General features: G+C 59.3%; 1 protein-coding gene across 3 annotated transcripts in view; it reads right to left on the bottom strand.

Moving 5' to 3' along the window:
* The window catches only part of SAMD11 (sterile alpha motif domain containing 11), an 82,606-nt gene that overhangs the window by 19,191 nt on the left and 42,880 nt on the right, over positions 1-20,535 (bottom strand). For all 3 annotated transcript variants that reach the window (XM_058423308.1, XM_058423310.1, XM_058423309.1), the window contains 2 exons: positions 10,689-10,781; positions 3,893-4,057 (listed from right to left, as the gene is read on the bottom strand). In XM_058423308.1, coding sequence (XP_058279291.1) covers positions 3,893-4,057; positions 10,689-10,781 — 258 coding nt within the window. The remainder of the gene's footprint in view (positions 1-3,892; positions 4,058-10,688; positions 10,782-20,535) is intronic.

Genomic DNA, 20,535 nt, shown 5'->3' on the forward strand with positions numbered 1-20,535 from the left:
TTCCCCAAACTCCCTCTCCCGGTCGGTGCCGAGCGGAGCCGCGCTGGCACCTGCCCCGGCCCGCCGTGTCCCCTCCGCCACCGCCGAGGGTATCGGGGCTCTGCGGGGACCGGGCGGGGCTGGGGGGGCACAAAGGGGACCCTGCTCCCGGCCCCAGCACAGCTCCGCCCGGACAGAAGGGCGGCTCAGAGCGAACGGCAGCCCTCACCGAGCCTGCAGTGCCCCGGCAGAACCTGAGACCCGGGTCACCCTGCAGTGACAGCTGAGACCTGTGTCACCCTGCAGTGTCACCTGTGACCCGTGACACCCTGCAGCGACAGCTGAGACCTGTGTCACCCTGCAGTGTCACCCTGCAGTGACAGCTGTGTAGTGACACCCTGCAGTGTCACCTGAGACCCGGGTCACCCCGCAGTGACACCTGTGACCCGTGACACCCTGCAGTGACACCCTGCAATGACATATGTCACCTGCAGCGACACCCGTGCAGTGACACCCATGCAGTGACATCCTGCAGTGACACATGTCACCCAGCACTGACACCCACACAGTGACACCCGTGCAGTGACACCCATGCAGTGACACCCGTGCAGTGACACCCATGCACTGACACCCATGCAGTGACACCCGTGCAGTGACACCTGTGCAGGGTCACCCATGCAGTGACACCCATGCAGTGACACCCTGCAGTGACACCCGTGCAGTGACACCCGTACACTGACACCCGTGCAGTGACACCTGTGCAGGGTCACCCATGCAGTGACACCCGTGCAGCGACACCCGTGCAGCGACACCCATGCAGTGACACCCATGCAGCGACACCCGTGCAGCGACACCCGTGCAGCCCCTGCCGTGCAGGGGGCTCAGGGCAGCCAGGCTGCCCCACAGCAGGCAGGGCCAGAACCCCCAAGCAGCCGCCGAGGAGGGGCAGGGGATGCAGGTACAGCCCGTGCGCCCCCGCCCCGGCCTCAGGGAAGGAGGAGAGACAAGGACAGCCGTGCCCGGGCGCCGGGGCTCTCCCAGGGGCTGCTCTGTCCCGGTGAAGCCCCGGGAGTCCCCTGGTGTCTGTGTGACCCCGCTGCACACAGCTCTCGTCCCACCCCAGAGCCTCTGCTGCCGTTCACGGGTGCACAGGAAACATCCCCGTGGAGGAAACTTCCCTGACACCATCACCCTGCCCCAGCCCGCCAGAGGAAACCAAAACACAGCTGGGGAGAGCAGCAGGGGCAGATTTCTCTCCCTGAGCACAGCCTGGGCAGCGTCACCTCCAGCAGGGACCCTGCAGAGCCCTCACATCCATCCACCTCTCCCCACAGCAGGATTGTAAAGCCTCATCCCGGCAGGAGCACTGCTCAGCCCCGCTAATGCCACACTTCCCATCTCCCTGTCCTCCTTTTTCCCACCTTCTTCCCTTCTCCTTCAGCTCTGGAAATCCCAGCCTGGCGCCAAGCTGTGCCCAGCCCAGCCTGAGCCCCATCACCCACAGCCTCAAACATTTCGGTGATGGTCGGGGCCGGAGCCCCGTGCTGGGGTCAGAACATCCCCACAGCGGCTGTTCCTGCCGGCAGGAAGGGGACAGCAGCGCCCCGATTTCTGCCCACGCTCCTGCCCCCGTCCCCAGGCCGAGGGGACAAACGCTGGAGCGACAATTGCGAACCGCACGAGAACGCAGGGAGCAGCCAAACACCATCAGAGCACAGCAGAGGCCCAGAGAATCCTCCGAGCCAGGGAGACCGTGCAGCCTTCCAATGTTTATAAATTAATTATCTGAAAAAGCCGGGTCACTCCTGATTGCCACGGCGGCTGTAATTTAGAAGGCTGGCGTGCAGCCAGCTGCAGGAGCCGCATTGATCCTGGGTGACCGCAACAACCCCCGCGCGCAGCCCCCTCCCCGGCCCCCTCCTCCCCTCCCCGCCGCCCGGACCCCCCCCGAGGATCTGTTATTTACAATCCTGCACTCTGACAGTTGGGAAATCAGATTGATTGACAGTGGGACGCTGGCGGATGGAGGTTCCAGGCACGGAGACAGACTGAATTCAGAATGTGGGATGAATGCCACTGGGAGAACGGGGGCGGAGGAGGGAGGGGGGCGAGGGGGGTGGGGGGGGGGGGGCTGAAAAGCAATTAAAAAAAAAATCTAAATTATTAACATTTTTTTAATTATTAATGTTATTGGTGCCTCCATGTGAGCCCGCAGATAAACTGCGCTTTGTACTGGCACTAATAATTTATATCCCAACCAGAGCCCTGTGGTGTGGAGCCGATCCAAAAATACCCCAAGTTTTGTCTTGTCAGTGTTCCCCGGGCGGGGCTGGCTGTGCAGGCTCCTTCTGCCCCTGCCCACCCAGAACCCCAACCAAGGCTGACGAGACACTTGAACGGTCACCATAAACACACGCGGGGCTCTCGAGGTAACGAGCTCCCCTCGTTATCTGGGGCAAGGGGGTGACGCGGCTGTGCCCCAGCGCACACTGGTGGGACGGACGCGTCCCTGTGTCCAGCGGTGTCACAGCCCCGGGCCATGCCCGTGGGCTCCAGCACGTTCCGGTGCCACCCTTTTGTCACGCCCCGTCCCCGCAGGTCGCTGTGGCACTCTCAGCTGCGCCCCTCCGCCAGGAGCTGAGGTTGCAGGGGCTCTGCAGCGCCTGGCACCGCCCCGGGCTGGGGCAGGTTTGTGCCGGGCCTTTGCTGATAAGCAAATCCTTCCTCCACAGCAATCGCCTTGCTGCCCCCAGAGAAGCCAATCAAATCAAACAGAGTGGAAAAGAAGACAGCCTCTTCATTAACCTAACAAGGAGCCCTGGGGATTTACACTCCCGGCCAGAGATTCTCCTGCAGCTCTGGCTGATGCTCTGCTGAGGCTGCCCGTGCTCCTCAGCCAGGCAGGGACAGGGACAGGGACAGGGACAGACGCTGGCATGGCTCTGCCCCTCAGGATCAGCAGCAGCAGCTCTGCCAGGCCCTGGCTTTGCCTGATCCTGCTGAGTTGTGTCCCTGCAGGACAGGACCCGGGCACGGCTCTGCAGTGCCAGCAGGTTCTGCTCACCTGAGGGCAGGGGAGGAGCAGGGACCTGTGCAGGGACGCTGCACCTGTGCAGGGACGCTCGTGACCCTGGTGCCCCTTTAGGCACAGCCCAGGACGTGCTGGATCCAGCCAGCTCCCTCCCAAACCCTGGGAAAACCTTCCAGCCACCCCTCAGTCCGTGAGGGGCTGATCTCGTCCCTGCAGGACCCCCAGACACCGCTCCAGCCCCAGGAGAAGGCAGCAGCATCACCTCAGCACTCCCATCCCGAAATGCCAGGGGTGTCTGGCACTGCCAGCGCCTCCCCCCTGTGCTCCACACCACAAAACCTCACTTCAGAGATTCCCAAAATCCAGATGGACACAAACTCCTGAGACAAGAGAAGGGCCCCCTCATTTCCCCTGCAAGGCACAGAGCCTTGGTGTGCTCCATTCCAGGCAGGAAAAGCCCATCCCATCCCCAGGGATGGCCATGGAGGAATCAGCACTTCCCCGTGGCCGAGGGGACGTTCCTCCACAGAGATGGAGAAAGGCTCTGCAGGAACCCCTGCAGCACCACGGGGACCCAGGGCACGACAGACACCCAGCACTGCAGCCTGTCCAGCCCTCAGTGCACACAGGGCTCGGGGACAGCCCCCAGACCCATCTGAAATGACTCCAGGGCTCAGGGACATCTCCCAGTTGAGTCCAGAGCTTGAGGATATCTCCCAGACCCATCCCAAATGACTCCAGGGCTCAGGAACATCTCCCAAACCCATCCCAAATGACTCCAGGGCTCAGGAACCTCTCCCAAACCCACCCCAAACGACTCCAGGGCTCAGGAACATCTCCCAAACCCACCCCAAACGACTCCAGGGCCCGTGGCAGCCCTACCTCCGTGGCTGGGCACTGCCATGCTGTTGGCCAGCTGGTAGAGGCGCTGCTGCTGCTGCTCCTCGAAGGCGCCGTGCTCGTTGAGGGCCGACATCATGCGCCTGTAGTGCTCCTCCGGGGTCATCTGCGCCACGGCCTCCTCCAGCACCGCCGTCTGCGAGTTCTCTGCGGGAACAAAGCGCGGCGTCAGCGGGGCCGGCCTCCTTCCCCAGGCAGCGTTGGCAGGACGAGGGCACAGAGCCTCAGGCTGTGCCAAGGGAAATACAGGCTGGATGTCAGGGAAAAGTGTTTCCCAGAAAGGGTGCTAAAGTCCTGGGATGATCTGCCCAGGGAGGTGGTGCAGTCACCACCCCTGGGTGAGTTCAGACAAAGCCTGGATGTGGCACTGGGTGCCAGGGTTTGGTTGAGGTGTTGGGGCTGGGCTGGATTCGATGATCCTGGAGGTCTCTTCCAGCCTGGTGATTCCGTGATTCTGTGAACTTGCCTTGCTTTGTGAAAGACAGAGGAAAGGGGTAAACGGACATCAGCGCCAATTCCCACAGCTCTGTGTTGTGCTGACACATCCCAGGGGATGGTGACACACCCCAGGGTCAATGTGACACACCCCTGGGGACAATGTGACACACCCCAGGGACAGTGTGACACCCCAGGGACAGTGTGACACACCCCAGGGGATGGTGACACACCCCAGGGACAGTGTGACACCCCAGGGAGAGTGTGACATACCCCAGGGGATGGTGACACACCCCAGGGACAGTGTGACACACCCCTGGGGACAATGTGACACACCCCAGGGACAGTGTGACACCCCAGGGACAGTGTGACACACCCCTGGGGACAATGTGACATACCCCAGGGACAGTGTGACACACCCCTGGGGACAATGTGACATACCCCAGGGACAGTGTGACACCCCAGGGGATGGTGACACACCCCAGGGACAGTGTGACACCCCAGGGACAGTGTGACACCCCAGGGACAGTGTGACAGACCCCAGGGGATGGTGACACACCCCAAGGGATGGTGACACACCCCAGGGACAATGTGACACACCCCAGGGACAGCGCTGACACCTGCCCAGCCCTCAGAGGGACATCTCAGCGCAGGCTGCTCCCCACCTGTGGTGCCCAAGCGCCCTGAGGTGCCCCGCGTCCCCTCCCCATCCCGTTCCCGGAATGTCTGCAGCTCCGGGCGCGGGGCAGGAGGGACCCCGGGCTGGCTGGCAGCAGAGGAAACCGCAGGGGTTTTGTGTTTACTGTAAGCACAGCTCTCAGTAATTACTGCTCTCCGCCTTGGCTGCTCCAACACTATTTTATCTCGGATCTTTCCCACAGGCAAAGCCTTTTCATTAGCGGAGAGGAACTCCCAGCCTGGGCGGGCGGAGGGGAGGCACGATCACAGCTCGGACCCTCCGCGGTGCTGGGGAGGGACAGGAGCGGCCCCGGGAGCGGGGCAGGACAGAGCCACCGCCGTGGCACCCGGCACGCTGCGGGTCTCGGGCACGGTGAGAGGAGGGGTCCCGCCGGGAGAGGTGGGCGTGGGGCGGGCAGGGACGGCCCCGACACCGCGGGGCTGGGAAATGGGGCAGCTCCGGGGCTGGAGCTGCTCTGTGTGACACCAAACCCACGGCACAGCCCGGCACACGGGGCTCGGCCTTCGGGGATGCAGCTTCCACAGGGGGTCAGGGACACCAACACCCCCTCCCCAAAATACAGGGGGGGAACATCTTCATCATCATCATCTCATCATCATCATATCGTCATCATCATCTCATCATCATCATCAACATCATCGTCATCTCATCATCCCAATAATAATAAAACAATAATCAAATAGGATGTGAAAATAAATAGCAATGAATGATGGGTAACGATAATGATAGTAACAACAATAACGACAATAATTATGGTAATTATGATCACGATAAATAACGTTAATGTTAATAATAACAATAGTAATGGTAGAGTCTGAGCTGCACAACGTTTCAGCCCCAAAGAGCTGCGTCCAGGCCCCAAAGGGAAAGGATTCCAGCTGAGCTCCAGCCCAGCCAGGGCTGTCCCAGTGACACACATCTGCTGCCGTGCACATCCCGCGCTCAGGGGCTGCTCTGGGAGGCTCCCACTCTGCCCTGCGTCCCCCAGCCCCAAAATCCAGGCCCCAGAGGCAGGGGCTGCTCTGGGAACAGCCGTGCTGCCCCTCAGTCCCACCCCAAACAATGGAAGCACCAGGGGAGGGAGCAGAGGGCAGAATTCCCTTCCAGGTCTCCTCCCCACCAGGGAGGATTCCCTCCTCCTCCTCCTCCTCCAGGGATGCAGCAGCTCACGGTTTCAGTTCCCTCCTGATGCTCTTACCCAAAGGTCTAAGGAGCAAAGCCACAGACCTGATTTAGAAAAACACCGATTTTTTTTTCTTTTTTCCCCACAGCTGTGTCATTAGAGCAAAAAAAGGGAGGGGGGAGGGGATTTAATAACACTTAATTACCATAAACTCTATCGGATCAGCCGCAGAGCAGATTTCAGGTGCAAGGAGGGGAGGGAGAATGGGGGTGGCGAGGGGAGGCTAAGAGCAAGGAGGAATCCAGGGAAAGGCTGGATTTCCACGCTTAAAACTTGGAAGATTTCACATGACTCAGCCAGCAGTAATTCCAGCTTTGCTGGAGCTTTGCTGTCTGCTTTTGTCATTACCAGGGGTAATGCGGGAGACTGATCTCGCCAAATCTCCTGCAGCCGCCAGGTGTGAAATGGACTCTGGCACAGGCCTGGGGAGGCAGAGCCACGCCAGGCATCTGCTGGGCCCTCTGCACGCCCAGCACATCCCCCTGGGCACCCCAGCCCCGCTCTGCCACCTCCCACCCTCCGCAGGCTCCTGCTGGCACGGCCCTCGGGTTCTGCACAGAGCCAAGGACATCTCACAGCCCCCCCAGGACATTTTCTCGGGTTCGTCCTCTCCAGGCAATGCCAGACAAGACAGGAGCACCCAGCCTGTCCATCCTGCCCTCCTGTCCTGCAAACAAACCCACGACAGGCCAAGGTTCCCTTTGTTCAGCCCCAGGACCTGCAGTGAACCCGGGCCAGGGCCCAGCAGCTTTAGGGGTTCTCCTCCTTCCCAGGTTCAGCAGCCTGGCCGTGGGGGCAGCGACGCTGCCAGCAAGAACCAAACCCTCTCCTCCCGTGGCCCAATGGACAGCTGCCAAAGCCACCAGCACCGGGATGTCCCCCAAAGGAGAGGGACAAAGGGACACGGGCTGGATCTGAACTGCTCAGCACAGGCACAGGCAGGATTTGGGGTGGTTCCAATGGCCCAGAGAGGAGCTCGGCAGCAGCAGCAGCAGCAGCAGCTGTGAGCTCATCCCCAGCGCAGGGCCGAGCCCCGGGCTGTTCCCTACGTGTGTTTTCCAGCTCTCCATCCAGCCGCTTTCCAACCTCCCCCAGCCTCCCTACCAGACGGATTTTTCAGCCGCTCCGCCGGGAACCGGAACGCTCTCCCCGATTTTCCCTTTCCGCCGCCCTCCGGCCGCATTCCGCGTCTGGAGGCGGTGGGAAGGAGCTCTCCAGCCCCGCAGGAGCGAGGCTTTCAGCGGGGAATCGTCTCCCGGGGCGCTGCCGGCACAGCCCGGCTCCCTGGCGCTGCCATGTGCCCAGGAGCGTTCTGCTCCGTTTGACACGGGCAGCCTTGGATCGGCGGAGAGCCCGCCGAGAGGGGAGGGGAGGGGAGGGGAGGGGAGGGGAGGGGAGGGGAGGGGAGGGGAGGGGAGGGGAGGGAGGGAAGGGAAGGGAAGGGAAGGGAAGGGAAGGGAAGGGAAGGGAAGGGAAGGGAAGGGAAGGGAAGGGAAGGGAAGGGAAGGGAAGGGAAGGGAAGGGAAGGGAAGGGAAGGGAAGGGAAGGGAAGGGAAGGGAAGGGAAGGGAAGGGAAGGGAAGGGAAGGGAAGGGAAGGGAAGGGAAGGAGGCTGCTTCCCCCTGCAAGCCTTCCCAGCCCTACAGGTGTTTTTTCGCTCAGGCAGGGAGCGGCGGTGGTTTCCTTGGCTGCCTCTGCTCCCCTCGCCCTGGCAGGAGCGGCCACGGCAGCGGGAGCTGAGCCACGGGGCCACTGCTCCTCGTCCAGAGGCTCCTCGTCCTAAAGATCTCCCAAAGGCTCCTCTCCCAAGGGCTCCTCTCCCAAGGGCTCCTCTCCCAAGGGCTCCTTGTCCTAAACATCTCCCAAAGGCTCCTCTCCCAAGGGCTCCTCTCCCAAAGGCTCCTCTCCCAAAGGCTCCTCTTCCAGAGGCTCCTCCAGACCCAGACCAGCTGTGCCCAAGCCAGAGCTGCTCCCAGGGCCGGTGTGGGATGGAGAGGAGCAGATCCTGCCTGGGTCAGTGTGGGATGGAAAGGAGCAGATCCTGCCTGGGTCAGTGTGGGATGGAGAGGAGCAGATCCTGCCTGGGTTTGCAGAGGGGCAGATCCTGCCTGGAGCCCGACACCACCCCGGGGATGCAGGAGGCGCAGGAGCAGCACCCACATGAGGCACGGGACCACCAGGCTGCAGGAGAAGGGGTCCCAGGAGATGCTGCAGCCCGGCAGGACACGTGGGGCTGATGGGATCCTGAATTCCAGGCAGTCCTCGCCCCTCTTCCCGCTCCCAAATCCCCAGGTGGGTGCACCAAAGCTGCAGCAGCAGCTCCCAAAGCCCAGGGGAGCAGCCAGCAGGGCCCATCCCTCTGGGAATGCATTGCCACACAAGGTTTCTGTTTCCAGGCAGAGCTGGGAACACAGGGGTTGTGTTCTCCCCACGGCACAGGGATGCTGCTGGATCACAGCAGGATGGGAGCTCCCCGCTCTGCTGAGGGTTAGGACACAAACCTTGTGCCACCCCTGTCACCCCCTTTTCACAGCAAAAACAGCTCCAAAGCACAGAGACCTCAGCCCCTCACTATTCCAGTGGAATTCCAGCATCAGCACAGCCTGGCCTAAAATTCCTGCACAGCTCTGGAGGGAACAGGGGCTCCCAAAGGATTTAATAAAAAACAGTGGGACATCGGCAAAAGCCCCAGCTCCGAATTTCCATTCTGTCTCCCCTCTATGCGGGAGTAGAAAATGAAACTTTGCTTTATTCAGGGCTTCCTGGGAGCCCCTCTGTTAAAAAGCTGGGGTGATCCCTGAAACTCCAGGAGCCAAGGAGCAGGATTTGGATCCTGAGTGCTTCCTGCAGAGCCAAGGGCTCCTCACCCTGAACAGAATGAGATCACTTGACCCCGATGCTCCCATACCAAAACCATCCACCTGTGCCAGCTCCGGCACTTTTTTTTGGATGAATCCAAAGGCAACCCCCTGGTTTCACGTGGCCTGGTTGAAGTTCAGCCCATTCCCAGCCAGGCCACACAGGGTCTGCTCCAGTTCTCAGTCACAGACTGGGAATTACGAGGGGCACGGCCTCAGCAGGGACAGCAAAATCTGCAATGTGTCCCGGGAGCCTCACGCTCGATGGAACAAATCTGCTCATGAACCCACGGAAGGATTCATAAACAGATCTGGAACTCACCTGCACAGCCACCAGAAACATCTCAGGGATAGCAGGGATAGAGCAGACGGGAAAAAAAATCAAGGAAAACATCAAGAGGAGCAGCTGAAAGCGCTCCCAGTGAAATCTGAGGCATTTCTGCTGTTACGAAAGAGTTCACGGGCAGCGAAGGGTTACATCCAAGAGAGGATTTGGTATTTTCCAGAGAGTGACACCAGCACTCAGCATCCTCCCAGAGAATTCTGCCTTCGGATCAACATCTGGGCACAGGCAGGGAAGAAAGAGGAACGTTCTGTGCGAGGAGGGTGCAGCAGAGGCGCCCGCAGTGCATCCTCACCACGCAGGGTATGAAGGATGTGGTTTGGGCCAGGACAAACTGCTCACAGTGCCCCCCGACATTCCCTGGACATGGGGATCGACCCCAAGCCCATGGAGCAGGACCCAGCCTCACACTCTGCTCTGCTCTGGGTTTTTATTTTCAGTGGCCAGGGCGCAGGTTTAAGCACGGGGATGGAGGTGGGTATTACTGACAGCTGATTAGTCTGATATTAACAACAAAGCCTTTAAGTAAAGGGCTGCAAAACCTCATTTACTCAACCTGGAGACAAACTCATTAACTGCAGGCTCCATTACCCATCCCACTTTGCAGGTCGTAAAGAAAGTTTAAAAATCGTGTTTACAGGAAAGGACTGGAAGGCAAACCGAGAGATTAAAAAAAAAAAAACCAAAAAACCCCAAAACAAACAACAACAACAAAAAACCACCAAGAAAACCCCAACAAACCGAACCCTAACCAGAGAAACCTTCTGCAGATTCCATCTCTATAGGAACGGTGCCATAAATGCATAAGAGAAAACTCAGCAGCCCCATTCTCCCTGACAGGCTCCTTTTTTTCCCTTTAAAGGAGCAGATGCCAGCACGATAAGCCCGTGTGTACCTTTCATATTAAACGTGTAATCAAGACATTCTGCCTGAAAAAAAAAAAAAAGAGTAGGAACACCCCAAAAATCCACCTCGAAGGCTGCAGCCTGCTTTGTTTTGGTTTTGGTTTGTTTTTGTTTTTTTTTTTTTTTTTTAATCATCAAGCAATTACTGTAATTAAGAGGCAATCCCTCTCTCGCCCTGCCAGGCTCCCTCCGAGGAGATAAAGGAAAAACAGAGCCCTGGTCGCCTCCTCCTGCACCCCCAGTGCCAGACACAGCTCCCAGCCCACAGCCCTCCCTCCTTAATTTCAATTAAGTTCCACTCAGGGGAAAGGAGAAGAAAGGGGAAGGGGATGGGGGAGGGAGAAGCAGCACTTACCCTTCGGGGACTCACTTCGGGCTTTCTTGCTCTCTAAAGGACACTCACTGCTGCTGTTGGGAGAACATACTCTTCTCTTGCCTAAAATTTCATCTGGGAGAGAGATGAGAAAGCTGAGTGTCAGAGAAGGCTGCACTTTCCTCTTTGCAGGAGCGACCAGAGACACTTTTGGTATTTTGCTGCTCTCTCGCACACGCAGACACACACACACACACACACACACTGATATTACGAGCAGAGAGAGAGAGAAAAAAATGAAAGTAAAAAGAGAAATCATCATCTTGAGAGCCTTGATCTGCTTTCCTAATCACGCAGCCCAAAAGCACATAATGACTATTCATACTCTGATCAATGCAACGTTTTCCAGCCATAAATTCTGAATCCAGTTGATTTCCTTACTGAGTTTCATCATTTGCTCTGGTGCCTTTTGTCCCCCCGGTGTTTCCACTCCTTTCATGCCCTGATGCAAAGCAACTGGGGGAGAGGAAGGGTTGGAAAAAAACAACACAGGGAAAAAAAAAGAAAAAGAAAAAAAAAAAAAGCACAACAGATCTCTGAATCTTCCTACCACAGTATCTCTGTCTCTGTCTCTCTCTCTCTCAGTCTCTCCCCCTCCCTCCCCCCTCCTCCTTCAAAACCTCAAGGTCCTCAGCAATCTTCCCCCTCTGGATTGCACGGAAACACTCAAGCCTTTTGCATTACTGCAGCCCTCCGAAGCAACACCAAATCTCTAATACACAATTACAGCGTCCCCGAGCAGATTTCGAATCAATATCCTCCCCTAATAACGCTGGGGAAACTGAAAGCATGATGGTGCATATGGGCAGGAAGGAAGAGCCTGTTTGTCACTGCGAGCATCACATTCTCATCTATCAAGGGCTTGTTAAAGATGCAGCATCTTAAAAAAAAAGGGGAAAAAAATAAATTTAAAAACCCAAACCCTCACAAACAAGCAGCAGATTTGAGTGAGGACGGACTGGATCTGCCTGTGAGCCCAAGCACAGCCCGGCTGCTGCAATCTGCCCGGAACGCGGGGGTTAAGGAAGGTTACAACCCCCCTCGGTCCTGTTTGTAACAACAACGACATTATCGCTGTTCCAGGGGACGTTTCCAGCCCAGCGACTGTCCCCCGCACTCAGCATCACTCCCCATCCCTCGGAACGCAGCCGAGCAGCCCGGGCCGGGCTTACCGGGGGTCAGAGCCCAGGGCTGAGCGGAGCAGCCCCGGCAGGTGCCTCGGCTCCGGGGCACTTCAGGGCTGCACAGAGCAGGGGCTGCCTCCAAAATCGGCCCGACCCCAAAGCCCTGAGCGCGGCTGGCACGGGGGGCGGGCACAGCGCAGAGCCCAGGACGGGCGGAGGGAACCGGGGAGAGGCGGGGAAGGACAGGAGCGGCGGCGACAGCGCCGGGAGCTCTCTCGGCGCCTCACAGCCAGGTGCCGCAACGTTCTCACTGCCCCTGCCTCAGTTTACCCCTCCGCAGCACTCTCAGCCCCCCGGGCCGGGCGGTACCTGGGCAGGGAGCACCCCCGGCGCTCCCTCCCCTGGAACGCTCCATCATTTTCCTGGAAGCGTCGCCCCGCGCCCCCGGCCGAGCTCCCGCATCCCGCTCCTCCTCGGGACCGCTCCCGGCCCGGATTTGCGGCTTTGGCACATCCCGAGTCCCCGCTGCTCCGCTGGCCCCTCCCAGCCCGGGCGGGAGGCAGAGGAGTCTCCATGGAAAAGAGCTGGTGACAGGAGCACGGGCTCCGTGTGACAGCACTTGGAATGCGAGCGGTGAAGATTCCTTGCTTTCACAGCTCTGCCAAGCTCCTCGTTCCCCCATCCCTGCTTCCCTCCCGCTGCTCATCCCTCCCCCGGGCCCATCTGCCGGCAGACACTCGCTCGGGGCCCTGCTATTCCCAGATATTCCCTGCTATTCCCAGATATTCCCAGCCACTCCCAGATATTCCCAGCCATTCCCAGATATTCCCTGCTATTCCCAGCCATTCCCAGATATTCCCTGCTATTCCCAGATATTCCCTGCTATTCCCAGCCATTCCCAGATATTCCCTGCTATTCCCAGATATTCCCAACAATTCCCTGCTATTCCCTGCTATTCCCAGATATTCCCTGCTATTCCCTGCCATTCCCAGATATTCACAGCTATTCCCAGATATTCCCTGCCATTCCCAGCCATTCCCAGCCATTCCCAGCCATTCCCAGCCATTCCCAGCCATTCCCATACCATTCCCAGCCATTCCCAGCCATTCCCAGCCATTCCCAGCCGTTCCCAGCCGTTCCCAGCCATTCCCAGCCATTCCCAGCCATTCCCAGCCATTCCCAGCCGTTCCCAGCCGTTCCCAGCCGTTCCCATACCATTCCCAGCCATTCCCAGCCGTTCCCCCACAGGTCAGCAGCCCCCTCCCCTCCCCTCCCAGCCGGGTGCCCAGGGCAGGCCTGGTTCCAGGCAGGAATTCTGAGCGGAGCCCCGCAGGGCGCAGGGGAGCAGCCAGGTGTGACACCCGACACTGGGGGGGACGGGATCCTGCAGATTCCCCCCGGAGAGATCCCACATTTATCCCCAGGGATCCTCCCGGCCTCTCCAGCCCCCTCGTCCCCAGTCCCACCGGGGCTGGATTTGGGCTGCCCCCCGGCAGTTTTCCTGTGACATCTCAGAATGAAACATTTCCTCTTTTTTTTTACTAATTTCCTCTGTTCAGGCAAAGCCCTGCAGTGTGGCAGAGACGCCTCTGGCCCCAGCAGTGCGGGCTCTAAACCAGAGGTGCAGCAAGCCAGGAAAGGGGAGTAAAGAGCGGCACAAAGATCGTCACAACAACCGACCCCAAACGTGCTGAGCCAGGAGCAGAGCACAGCACTGAACTCCAGTTTCCTGGGTGTTTTAAGGACTCAAACCCCACGTTTGCTCCCTGAGCTGAGAGCAGAGACGAGGCAGGTCGCAATTAACTGCCAGCTCCCGGGGTACGGCCTCACAGCACCCGTCCTCTCCTCCTCACCTGCTCAGTGCGCAGCTCTGCCACCCCACCTGCGCCCACCCAGCCCTTCCAGAGAGCCCTGCAGCCCCAGGCCAGCCCTGCATCTCCACCTGCGCCCACCCAGCCCTTCCAGAGAGCCCTGCAGCCCCAGGCCAGCCCTGCATCTCCACCTGTGCCCACCCAGCCCTTCCAGAGAGCCCTGCAGCCCCAGGCCAGCCCTGCATCTCCACCTGCACGCACCCAGCCCTTCCAGAGAGCCCTGCAGCCCCAGGCCAGCCCTGCATCTCCACCTGCACCCACCCAGCCCTTCCAGAGAGCCCTGCAGCTCCAGGCCAGCCCTGCATCTCCACCTGCACCCACCCAGCCCTTCCAGAGGGCCCTGCAGCCCCAGGCCAGCCCTGCATCTCCACCTGTGCCCACCCAGCCCTTCCAGAGGGCCCTGCAGCCCCAGGCCAGCCCTGCATCTCCACCTGCACCCTGCGAGCCCCCGGAGACGGGAGCGGGCACTGCCATCTCCCCCGCCTCTGCAGCAGCAGCAGCAGCACCAAAAACGCTTTGCAGATGAGCTGGCAGAGCGGCTCCTGCCCGTCTCACCACCTGCCAGAGCCGGGCTGTGCCTTTGGTGCCTTGCTGCCCGTGGGCACAACGCCCCAAGGCAGATTCTGCTCAGCCCGGGCACCTGCAGAGGGCAAGGTCCACCTGGGAGGATGGGCAGGGAAGTTGGGGTTTTGTCCCCCAAATCCCTGCTTGTGCCTCCTCTCCCCTGCCTTTCAAAGCACTGCAGTTGAAAGGAAGCCAAATCAGGGCAGTTTTTAATATTACAGCTGAAAATGAAAGACATTATCAGTGGAACTGCCGAGTTATGAAGCCGGGCCAGGCTGGAACAGCAGGAAGGGGGGCTGGGGGAAGGCCCAGGCAAGGTGAGCACCCCCGGCCACCAGCACAGCACAGCCCCGAGCACAAAACCCGCAGCCAGGCCTCCCACACACCCCCAGAGCCCACATCACATCCCAGGCTCCTGCTGTGACCCACAGGGAGGATTTGGGGACTGAGTGGAGCATTTCCCCCAAAGCCGCAGAAATCAGAGCGGAATGTTTTCCCTCCCGTCTTCCACGGGAGGTCCAGCACTCACCTGCTGCGCTCCTGGAGGCAGGGCTGGGCAGCAGCTGGAGCAGGACAGCACTTCTGTGCCCTGCTCAGGGGCCAGCCCGGGCTCTGCAGCAGCAGGGGAAAGGACGTGGGCACGGCCCCGTGAGCCAGCTGGCGTGGCAGCCAGCCTCGGGGGTTATTCTGTCTCCTGCCCTGCTCTAATCCTCAGCCTCCCCGCACTCAGCAGAGCTGCCTGGCTTAGGAGTCATCCTCACCACCACATCTAAGATCCCCAAGCCTCCTGATCAGCTTTCAGGAGAGGACTTGGGAGCCTAAGTCTGGGGAGATTAGAAAACCTATCCCTCGGCTTCTCCAAAGGCAGAGGGGCTTTATCCCACTCTCCAGAGGGAACCTGCACCAAGGACGCTCCTGGGGAGGGCTGAGCACGGGGGGCTCCTGGAGAAGGGAGATCACTGAGGTGCTCACGTGGTTTTCGCTGCAGGGGCTGCAAAGGGTCCCAGTTTCGGCCGAGGGACGGCACCAAATGCCTCAGCACTGTGCTCCTGCTCCAGCAGCACGGGAAGAGATGGAGACCTATCTCACGCTCCCATCCACAGCACTGGGGCTGCTCTGAAAGCTTCTTGGACCACAAAGCCCTGAGTAAACAGAGAACGGAGCCAACTTCCACGGGAAACCACCCAGGCCGGGCCAGCCGGCATCCAGCGGGACCAGAGCCCCTCTTCCACCTCCTTCCCGTTACTTTCAGAGAGGGAAAAACATCCTCCCTTGCTCTTAACTGCAGCCCTGAGGATGACAATCCCCTCTGGGCAGTCTGAGATGTCTTGGCAGCATCTCCCCGTTTTCCTCTGGCACAGGCTCCGCTCAGAGCTCCATCGCTCCATCCCGGCTCCTCCCGTCCCTGTGTCCCACACAACGGCTTTGGGGACACCCTGGGGACTCCCTTTCCCAGCCACGGCCTTTTGTGAGGAGCTGCCCCGGCGTGCTGGGGCTCAGCAGGCCCAGAGCTGCTCCCAACAAAAGCTGGGAGAGCGGGATCCGGCCGCGCATCCATCGGCACCGGCCCCGGCCAGCGGGAATCCAGGGAACAAAGGCAGGGAGAAGCACGAGGTCATGGGAATAACGGGCCAGCATTTAACTGAGGGCAACGAGAATGGGGGGAAAAGTAATTATTGGGGAGGCTGGGGGCAGGGAAGCAGTCAGCTTCTGGGATTTGGGATCCAGGGACGGTTCCAGAGCCCTCACTTGGGAGCAGTCTGGCTCAGGCTGGCTGTGCAGCCAGTGCCCCCAGCAGCAGAGGAGGGCTGCAGGGAGAGCCAGGGCCCAGCAGCACTCTGACCCCAGTGACCCCACAGGAGCGCCCCAAAGGCTGCCTCGGCGTCCCCCTCCCCAAATACCGGATAACCGCAGGAACGAGGGGCTGAGCGCAGCAGCCAGCCTCCGCTGGGCACGGGGAGCAGCCTGCGTCCCCTTCCCCAGCTCACAGCCCCTCTGCCTCTGCCCCCAGCCCCTCACAGCCCGCCTCCCCCGCGGCAGAGAAGCACCTGCAGGCAACGTGCAGCGTTTCTGATCCCCAGGAGCGGGACAGAGGGAGGTGCAGGTGATGCTGGAGCCGTCCTGCTGCCTGCCTGGGACGAGGCTGTTGGCTGGGGAAGGTGCTCCAAGACCCCCCTGGCTCCCAGGTTCCCACAAAATTCATTTTTGCAGCATGCACCGAAGGCACAGAAAGGTGGTAAATATTCATGGTATGAAAAACGCTCACGGAAAGGATGTACTGCACTTAAGAGAGAGATCTGAATTAATTTTATACGCTGCAGAGAGGCTTTTTAGCAATCACAAACTTGTGAATCTCAACTTTCTTTCAGGGAAGATTTAAAGAACGCAGCTGGGAGAGTGGGCTGGAAGTCCAGGCCTTTTGGAGGCTCGTTTTCCTGCCTGGAAAGGAGCAGGTTCCAGCGGGAAAGGCAGGAGGAGGGGGGAGTTCGATAAATCAGAGACCTAAGCCAGACAGGTTATGAATTCCCCATCCCTGGCAGTGTCCAGGGAGCAGCCTGGGACAGTGGGAGGTGTCCCTGCCATGGCAGGGGTGGCTCTGGGTGGGATTTAAGTTCCCTTCCCATCAGTCTGGGATTCTGTGACCACAAACCTCTCGGGCAAAGCTTTGTTTGGCCCCGGTTTCTCCCTCTGTGCTAAAAAGCTGTGAGAATTGGCACCAGTTCTGGCACAGGGGGCTGTCACCTGTCACTGTGGAGGCAGGGACAGCACCCCCGTGCCCCTGCAGGCTCCTGGGTGGCCTCCAGGACCCAGAGCAGCTGCTCCATCTCCCTGGCTGCCCCTTCCAGAGCGTCTCCTCAGCAGGGGAAGGCCGAGGAGAGCGATTTCCAGCAGAGCTGCTGGTGGTGCTGCACCCCTTAGCACCATTGAAATGTCCAATTGCACTCATTCAGCCCCTGAAAAAAAAAACCCACTGCTCCTCCAGCCCATGACAGCTTTGACAGCCAGACTCCTTAATTCCTTTTTCTTATTCCCTTAATCTGTCATCTTTATCAGGCTGGGGAAGTGCCAGGCAGCAAGCAGGAGCCCCGGCCCCGATCAATCTCCACATTACAGCTGACAGAATGGTGCTAATAACTTATTGATCTCATGTTTGCCAAGCCCCAGTGGGGCCGAAAGGCTCCCATTGATTGGCTTGAGGGGAAGGAGCCTCTCAGCTGAGAGCAGAGCGGAAAACCTTCAAATTGTCTTCTTCCCCAGGAGCTGGGAGAGGGAGGGAGCTGGGCAAGGAAGGGCAGGGACCAGGAGAAGGGACTGGGGAGGAGGAGGAATGGGAAGGAAGAAGGTGTGAGAGAGAGATGAGGGTTAAGAATGGAAAAGGAAGTGGAGGGGAAAAGGGTTTGAGAAGAAAGAAATGCCAAGAGGAGGGGAAAGAGCAGGGAAGGGGAAAGAAGCAAAGGGAAGAAACGGATTTGGGAACAAAAAGATTGTGCAGAGCTGAAAAATGAATGGAACAGGCAGCTGGGCCTCTTCTTGCTCACAGCAAATCATTAATAAAATCCTTCCCATGGCCAGCCCTCCATCCTGAAATAACTCTTCCCGAGCCTGCTGGCACAAAGCGCTGCTCACTCCCGGGCAGGGAGGAACCGCCAGCTTTACCTGGGGACAGCAGCACGACACAGCCCCGTCCCCACGGGGACACAGTCCCAGTTCAACCCCAGCAAATCCCCGCCAGCTCCTGGATCTGCACCGGCCCGGAGCCACCAGGAGCCACCAGAGAGAGGGAAGGGAGCTGGGGGTGTGTTCTGAGCCCCGGGATCACCGGTGTGCAGGGACAGGAGGGAAAACAAACCAAGAGAGACCTCTCACCAACCACAGCAACAGCTCAGAGCTCCTTCCCACTGCCCTGGGCAGTGCCAGGGTCACTCACACCCTGCCCTGGGCAGTGCCAGGGTCACTCACACCCTGCCCCAGGGTCACTCACTGCCCAGGGCTCTTTTCCTGGTGGATTTCTCTCCAGTTTATCCACCCCAAAGCCTGCAGCAGCATTTCCACGAGCATCCTCCAACACAGGCAGCTCCCTGCACCGCTCTCCCTCCAGCAGGACTTGTCCCCCTGTGTCACCCAGTGGGCACCCCTGGCAGGACCAGGGGCAGAGCAGCAGCTCCCAGCCTGCTCCTCCCCACAGGAGGGACAGGGACAGGGACAGAGCTGTCCCCCCGAGCAGCAGGCACAGGAGGCTGTGCAGGACTCACCCAGCCCGGTGCCAGGGTCAGGGCAGGGACACCCTGTGCCACCCAGCAGCAGGGAGGTGTCACGGCACCGGGGATCTGCTTCCAGCTCTTCCCCAGCTGCCTGGAGAGGCACCTGGCAAAGGAGGCGGAGGCAGGGGGCGGGGAGAGGTTATTTCTGGAAGCAGGATAATCTCGCTCTTCCCGGAGCTGCGGGGAAAGGGAGCAGCACTCGGCGTTGGCTGGGGATTCAAAGCTGCTGCTGCTGCGTGGGGTTGGTGCCTCCAGCCCCAGGGAGGGATGGATTCCTCATCCCCATTGAGCACAGGCTCCCCCAAAGTGAGGGAGACCCCAAAACCTCCCCAGAGGATTTGCAGAGCCCTCCTACACGGAGCCGGTCCAAACCCCTGCCCAGCTGGGCCTCGAGGATCTCAGGGGTCTTTTCCAACCTTTAACCGAACTCCAACAACAGAGCCCTAAAGCGCCTCAGCTCCTTCTCCTCTTGGCAAAGCCAAGAATAAAACCTGAGCGCTGGGAGCAGCAAAACCCCCTGCACGGAGCAGGAAACGCTCCCACGCTGGCTTTTCCCACTTTCCCCTCACTGCCCAAGACCTCTGCTCTTGGTGACCTCCCACTCCTGCGAGGCTTCGGGAGATGAAAAACAAACTGAAAGAGAGCACGGAGAGGGGACGGCGCTCCAGCTCCAAGCCCGGAGGATGCAGAGCAGGGACAGAGCCTCGACCCTCCCGTTGCCAAGGTAAACAATTGTCCTTCACGGGAAAACACGTCAACAACGGGGCCTGGGCTTCCAGCTCCTGGATGCCCATTTGGTGCTGATTTTCTGCTCAATTTGAGGCAGCAGTCCAATAAAGGCTGCTGCTTTTTTTCCCTGTTGTTTGGCTTAGTTAAATGAAAACACGTCTGCAGCCCAGCTCATTATCCCGCGCCCCGAGAGCAGCCGTGCGCCGGGATCCTGTCTCCAGCCATTAGCAGCAACATCCCTGATCCCAATTCCTTCTCATCCCCAATATTAACTCCTCCTTAGCACATGAAAGCTCCGGGTCTCAGTGCAGAGCCAAACGAGGTCGCTGCAAGGGACACGGAACACACTGAGGCAGCTGTGGATCCATAAAAACCCCAAATTCTTACACCTGAGTCTCCTCACAGTCCAGAAATTCCTCCTTCTCCCTCGCTCAGCTGACAGGGCACCACGTGGAACGATGACACAGGAGGGTGAGTACAGAACAAATCCTCTGACAGAGAGGAATCTCAGCTCCCTGAGGTTTCTGAGCCACTCTGCTCTTCCAGGGCTGCGAAAGCACCGGGAGTAAAGGAGCCCTAAGGGAGCAGGGCTCCCGAAGCGGGGACGCAGGTGTCACACTGTCCCCAGCACAGGGCATTCCCGCAGGAATCGCTGCAGGGGAAGATGCAGCTGCCCCAGACACCGAGGACATCCCTGCTCCCGCGGGGCCGAGGCTCTGGGGTTTGTCATCCCCACCACACCGACCAAAAAGCCCCGGAAAAGCCTCTCTGGGATCTCTGCCCCACGGCCGAACTGCCCTGCTGCTGCCCCACGGCCAAGGGCTTCAGTCCCAAACATTTTATGCGGCGAATTTCTCGCTGTTCGAGGCTCTGTCTCCACTCTCAGACCCTCTCCAGCCACCAAACCAAACTCCCTGCGGGCACCAGGGGTGGAAGGAAGAGAGGGAAGAGCTACCCACCTTCCTCTAGCATCAGGGAGCCTGAATCCTCCACTTCTATCCATGCAAATAGTCCTACTGCAACTGGAAACCCATGAAATCTGGCACTGCAGAACAGAGGGTGTTTGAGGAGAGAAAGAGGAGAAATTAACAGGATTTTTTTAAAATTTTTTTTCTTTTTTTCTTTTTTTTTCAGGAGAGGAATGAATTAAAGCCTCGGGAGCAGGACTCTGGTGCAAAACGCTGCCTCAGGCCCCAAAGCAGCGTGCCAAGCACACAAACCTGGGGGGAAGCACTTCCTGAGACCCTCTGAGGCTGTTCCCGAGGGAGCACAGACCCCA

The sequence above is a fragment of the Hirundo rustica genome, chromosome 22 (genome assembly GCF_015227805.2).
Source record: "Hirundo rustica isolate bHirRus1 chromosome 22, bHirRus1.pri.v3, whole genome shotgun sequence".
Classification (NCBI taxonomy): Eukaryota; Metazoa; Chordata; class Aves; order Passeriformes; family Hirundinidae; genus Hirundo; species Hirundo rustica.